Genomic DNA, 6,721 nt, shown 5'->3' on the forward strand with positions numbered 1-6,721 from the left:
GTAATGAAAAGTTGACAGGAGCAGTGCGTAAACACTGGCCGGTCGTGGAGACTGATCCAACGCTACCTTTTCGGAATATGCCACCTCCGCGATTGGTCTATCGCAGAGCCAGAAATCTCAGGGACCATTTAGTTAAATCGGATCCTATTAAACACTACCACAAGGAATCGTGGCTTAAAACCTCCAAAATGGGATGTTTTCCCTGTGGCAATTGCACCACATGCAATAGCATGATCCGGGGTAATTCGTTCCAGCACCCACATTCAAACAAGAGGTACAAGATAAACCATCGTCTGAGTTGCATGAGTAACTTTGTAATATACATGCTGATTTGCCCTTGTTCCAGTGTATATGTGGGTAAGACGATCACCCCCTTCCGTGACAGGATGGCAAACCATCGGTGCGCAATTCGTGCTGCATTGAAGTCTGGCGAATCAGATCAGCCAGTGGCACGCCACTGCGTGGCTTTGAAACACTCCGTGTCAAGTATAAGGTCCATGTTAATTGATCATATCCCCCCCATGCCAAGAGGGGGTGATAGGGCCAACAGACTGCTCCAGCTTGAAAGCAGGTGGATCCACAGGTTGGACACATTAGTCCCTAAAGGCCTCAACACCTCACTGGACTTTAGCCCATTCTATTAACATCACACTGAAGAGGCATTGCCCTGGACTTATCTAAAAGGATAGCTCACTATTCACTAAAAAGTTTCTATCCGTACCCCAGGGTGGTATGAGGTTACAATGTATATGTAATTGGACATACATGTATCTGACTATGATTATGTTTTTTGTTACATCCATTAATGGCATGCACCAGGGGTTACAAATCCAATAATGATACATTTAATACTGTTGGTTTTCGCTAGTCTTCATCTGCAATATGTACTATGTATAGTAATGGCAAGATGCCTTGTCTCTTCCTGTGCTGATGTTCTTTACTGTCTATTCTGGTATTTTGTGCCCATCTTCTAAGGATGGCCCTTAGATTGGTCTTTTTCTGAGTTTGACAGTTTTTTGTATCTAGACGTCACACACTAGATCTAATCATTTAACAGATTACGCACTAATATGCCAAGTAATAATATGTTTCTAAACATTATTAATCGTTTGTCTATAAACCGCTATGCCCAAATTCTTAACACGCTTTACATATTGTGGATTGCTTTGGTTGCTGTTAGCAACAATTATACACAGAAATCTCTGATAGTAGTCTATACGCGTGACTAAGTCACTCCCCACTCTGACGCGTGTGGCTTCCCGACGTCGCTATGGCAACGCCGTGCCATGCGTCATCACGCTAGGCACGTAGCGTGCGTACGTGACGTCATTGCCATTGATGGGAAGACGTGAGTGGAGGCATGGCGGCAATAGTTTGCTTACATCTTTAAAAGGGGTATGTTTTTAACTGTGTGTCATATTGATTTTAAGTGTGCTGCATATTCGTTTGGTTACATGTTGACATTTGACAAAGGCACATATTGGTGCCGAAACGTTATGTCTTTTTAATGATTTCTAAATAAATTGTTACATTTTAACAAGACCAGTGAGTGCCTGCATTCTGTGGACGTTGTGGATTATTTTCAGCAGAGCACCGTGGCATTCAACAAATGGTGAGATTGTGCTTTCCCTCCATGGAACTATATATATATATATATATATATATATATATATATATATATATACAGTATATGTCTCTCTCTCTGTTTATGTATATACCTTTCTGTTAGTCTGTCTACCAAACTGTACATATCTCTCTGTCATATATCTTTGCTGTGTGTATTAAATTAAACATTGTAACAGTCAAACCTTAAATGGCAGACCAAAAAATGGTTATATATATATATATATATATATATATATATATATATATATATATATATATATATATATATATATATATATATATATATATATATATTTTATTAAAGGGACACTCCGGTCAAAATTTAAATACACAGATGAATTACATCTTTGGATAGAAACATATTTGCAATAAACTTGCATTGTTAAAAATGTTTCTAGTAAAAGTTATCACTATTTTAGTGATATTTTTCTCTGCCTATGCATGTGAAGCATAACTAGATATTCTCAGTGCACCAGCATTTTAAACACTGCAGCTGCTCATAGCACCAGTGGGTCTTGTATCATATCAGCAATTAACAAATTGAGTCATTACCAGATGGTAAAAGCACCTTAGGCTCTCTGAGCAAGTGCTGTGTTTAAAATGCTGGTGCACTGTGCATACTTAAATACACTTTTCAAACAACTATAACTTTTATTAGAAGCATTTTTTCTAATACATGTATATTACAAAAATGCTTCTACTCAAAACTGAAATGCATACACGTGGATTCCAAATTTGGCTGGAATGTCCCTTTAAGGTCATGTGAAGCCACACCCCTAACCACATCCTCAACCACGCCCATTTGCAAAGTGTCAGATAATCGGCTGGGCAAAAGATAGCAACCCTACTTTCTAAACATGTTAAAGGTTTCTTCCCTTGTGACTCCTTTCATGAGTTTTCAGGCTACGCTTTTCTATAAAACTTTTTCCACACTCTGTACATGTGAAAGGCTTTTCTCCTGTGTGATTCATTTCATGCTTTTTCAGATTACTCTTTTCTGTAAAACTTTTTCCACACTCTGTGCATGTGAAAGGCTTTTCTCCTGTGTGATTCCTTTCATGAGTTTTCAGATTACTCTTTTCTGTAAAACTTTTTCCACACTCTGTACATGTGAATGGCTTTTCCCCTGTGTGAATCCTTTCATGCTTTTTCAGATTACTCTTTTTTGTAAAACCTTTCCCACACTCTGTACATGTGAAAGGCTTTTCTCCTGTGTGAATCCATTCATGAGTTTTCAGAAAATGAATTTGTGTAAAACTTTTCCCAAACTCTGTACATGTGAAAGGCTTTTCTCCTGTGTGACTCCATTCATGCTTTTTCAGATCATTCTTTTGTGTAAAACTTTTCTCACACTCTGTACATGTGAAAGGCTTTTCTCCTGTGTGAATCATTTCATGCTTTTTCAGAACACTCTTTTGTGTAAAACTTTTCTCACACTCTGTACATGTGAAAGGCTTTACCCCTGTGTGAATCCTTTCATGCTTTTTCAGATCACTCTTTTGTGTAAAACTTTTCTCACACTCTGTACATGTGAAAGGCTTTACCCCTGTGTGAATCCTTTCATGCTTTTTCAGATCACTCTTTTGTGTAAAACGTTTTCCACACTCTGTACATGTGAAAGGCTTTTCTCCTGTGTGAATCTTTTTATGAGTTTTCAGATTATTCATTCGTGTAAAACATTTGCCGCACACAGTACATGTGTGTGGTTTCTCATCTGTGTGAATTTTGTGGTGTTTTAGTAGATGAGACTTCCATCTAAAGCTTTTCTCACATTCTGTAGATTTGAAAGGTTTCTCCTTTGTATGAATCATTTGGCTAGACTGTAGACTTTTCTCTTCTTTAATATGTTTTGAAAACTCAGTAAATGTGTGTGGTTTATCCTCTGGGATACTCATTTCACTAGATAAGGCATAAATGTTGTCCTCCTGTTTGATGACTAAATTACTCTCTGTACATAATGATTGTAGCCCAGTTCCTGCAAATTCACCATCTCCTTTAAATATCTGCTGTGAAATCCACAATGTTTGTGAATAGTCATTGGTGCCTAAGACTTTTGGAGTTTGCGGTATCATTCTGATGCTTCCTGTAGTGAAGGATAGATATGAACTATTCACATGTTTGTTTACATAAAAAGAAATGGAATAAAGAAAAAAAAAGACTGTTTATTTATTATAATATAATCCATTTCAATAAAAAAAAACATTTTTTTATACTCAAAAATGTCTTCCTTTATGTATCTTTAAATTTATTTACCTGTAATCACAAATTAAAAAAGGATGACATAGAATGTAAACATTACTACATCATAGTAACCTAAATTACTGATTACTGATGACAACAAGTTATAGGGCTCCATTAAACGAGGTGCGTGTGGATAATGTTCTCAGCCAGGGAACAAGTACATCTGTATTCTGGGCAAGAGAGGTGCATCCACCATCCTCATTTAACATTTCACAAGCAACTGCAAATACAGCCCTGCCCCGCTCATGCTCAACAAGTTGGGTGAGAACATGATGACTTAATCATCACAGACTAATCATCAGTGTGAGATGTTTTGAGAGGGTGTGGTTGTTTGATTTATATAAACAGCCAAAAACTTTATTAGTTTAATAATAATAATCATAATAATAGTCACTGTAAAATTAAACACACAAATCAGTGGTGGTTCTGGTGTGGGGAACACTGGGGGAGTTGTGGGAACAAGGTAGGCATAAGTGTAGTTATGGGTGTTCCATGAGCAAGGTCAGGGCAGAGGAAGATGAAGTTGCAGGTGTTCTGAGTAATGAACCAGGTCTGGGGGTGAGGTTAGGTAGTTGGACATGATCTGTCTAAAAAGACAAAGAGGGGGTAGTATTTTTTTACCTTACTCCTCAGCCCAATAGAGGTTGCTCCTTCTTGATAACGTCACTGACACAAATGTTCTTAAAAGATGCAGATATAAATATAATAGTTTATATTTGTTTAATGAGTGATCTTTTATTTTCCTAGTAATTAAAGTCAGCATAATATCTATCTTACTTACCTAACACATATGAGTTCATGCTGATAACAGGCTCCAATGTCTGTGCTCAGGAAGAAGGTTCCCTTATTAACTCCAGTTACATCAATACCTGATATCTCTCAGTGCTCTGGCCGTGTCTGTAAAAAGTATATTAAATGGTTTAGACAGATAATAATAAATGAGGGTTCTGATTAACTGTGCGTATGGTATAATTAAAGGCACGCATAACAATTCATGTGATATAGATCAGCTGATTAGGTTATTACATATGTGATATCGATTCAGCACAAGCATTTAGTACAGATATCTCTGTGTGTGTTATAATTGCCCTTTAAATATTAATCTTCCCAGATCTATACAACATAATGGTAGAAAATCAATTTAAGTGGGGCCATATCACAACGTTAGAAATATATTATAACTTTGTTTTCTATCATTTATATGAAAGAATATTTTCTCCTGAAAGAAATGTTAAAAATTATTTGTTTAAATATGTTAATTTGTATACTGCAGTATTGGTATTGTACTTCCTACTAATGCTCACTGTCAGACATTTTTGTCATGTGCTTCACCCCCAGTCCTTTAACTTCTCTTGGTCAATACTGAGTTGTTTTAAATCACATTTCAATTGTTTTCTTGGATAGAGTTAAGAAAAAAATTGTGTTTACATTGAGTGATAATATAATGAGATGTTATTTTGGCAAATTCAGTCCATTTAAAAGGACCATAAAATATAGAATTACAAAACCACAGATGCATAATAAAAATATAATGCAATAGGGGGGACTTCAGGGCGGCAGCCATCTGAATGGTTGCACTGAGCTTCAACTCCATAAGTTATCTCCAAAAATCACTAATATTGTGAAGCTAAAACTAGATATATATTGGGGGGGCAGAGCCAACTTCCAAAGCGGCAGGACGTGTCTACATGAAGCTCCTGATCTCAAACTTGTTTTATTATGTGTTTTCTTACCACTATTCAGCTATTTATCTTCATACAGAGGAATACATCTATAGCGTCATTCTAGTGAGTTTATAGAGCTGATTTTTTTACAGTAATCCTAGCCTATGCTCTTTGGAAAGCCACATGGCCTTGCAATTGTTAGTGGCTAGAGAATTTAACTACATACAGCTTACCGCGTGTCTGGGGCTACCGCATATATCCCTTCCAGACTCTGGGTTACAAGGTAGTTTTTAACTTTCATATTCGAGACTGTGTTATTTGATTAAGAGGGAACCATCTACCCTGAACTTGAACGTTTACACTTTTTAGCGGGTCAGACATTGGGCAAGATGGAGGCTTTAACTAGATGGGAGGGCGAGGTGAAGCAGTTGCTTGACTTTCACTTTGCAAACTTGGAACAGGACTTGCGTAGACTGTTCACACATCCAGGTCCTATGCATAATGTTCAGTCAGTTCAAGTACACGACTCGCACCAAGATCCTTATATTAGCTTTATCTCAATGGCGGCACCACAGCACAGACCGGACTCCATCTCGCTGAATGCTCAGGTGATCAAACAAAACTCCGCTGCTGATCGAGGTCCTTCTCCGCATAACAGCAGTACTGCATTGCAGCCTGTGCCTTACAATGGCGATGTGCGCACTCTTAAGCACAACTACAGCCCTATCTTGACCCATAACAAAGAGAGGCAGACGGAGGACCTGTGTGAAATCCCGGTCTCAACCATATCTTGTTTACAAATGGTGGCCAGTATTAACAAGGAGGATAGTGTGGGCTATGACAAGGTGTCAGGGACTCTGAGAAGTGAATATGTGCACACAGCCCTTGCTGCGTATGGCGGTTGTCGAATGCTAAAATTTGTTGTGAAAAATACCCTATCTCACTAGTAGACAGACCTATATCACTTTAATCCATGTTCCCTGGTTGGCCTTGGTTCATAATCACATTTAGAATCTCATTTGTATTTTTTATATATGCCTTTTTACTAGGGGGAAGATCAGGGCGATTTACATTGATCCCCTGAACAGTTATATATATTGTACAATATGTGGCTGTGCTTTGAAAGCTTAATTATCCTATGTAGTAGGTGGGGTCTTCTGGAGAGTCACTATGACTTAACCTTCATTGGG

General features: G+C 37.7%; 1 protein-coding gene across 1 annotated transcript; it reads right to left on the reverse strand.

The window, feature by feature from the left end:
- Positions 1 to 2,446: 2,446 nt before the first annotated feature.
- Positions 2,447 to 3,582, reverse strand: LOC128661346 (gastrula zinc finger protein XlCGF7.1-like). The gene is made up of 2 exons (XM_053715609.1): positions 3,572 to 3,582; positions 2,447 to 2,919 (listed from the first exon to the last, which is right to left on the reverse strand). Exons 1-2 carry the CDS (start codon positions 3,580 to 3,582, stop codon positions 2,487 to 2,489), a joined length of 444 nt encoding a protein of 147 aa, XP_053571584.1. The 3' UTR covers positions 2,447 to 2,486.
- Positions 3,583 to 6,721: the final 3,139 nt, after the last annotated feature.

This window comes from Bombina bombina, chromosome 5 (genome assembly GCF_027579735.1).
Source record: "Bombina bombina isolate aBomBom1 chromosome 5, aBomBom1.pri, whole genome shotgun sequence".
Lineage (NCBI taxonomy): Eukaryota > Metazoa > Chordata > Amphibia > Anura > Bombinatoridae > Bombina > Bombina bombina.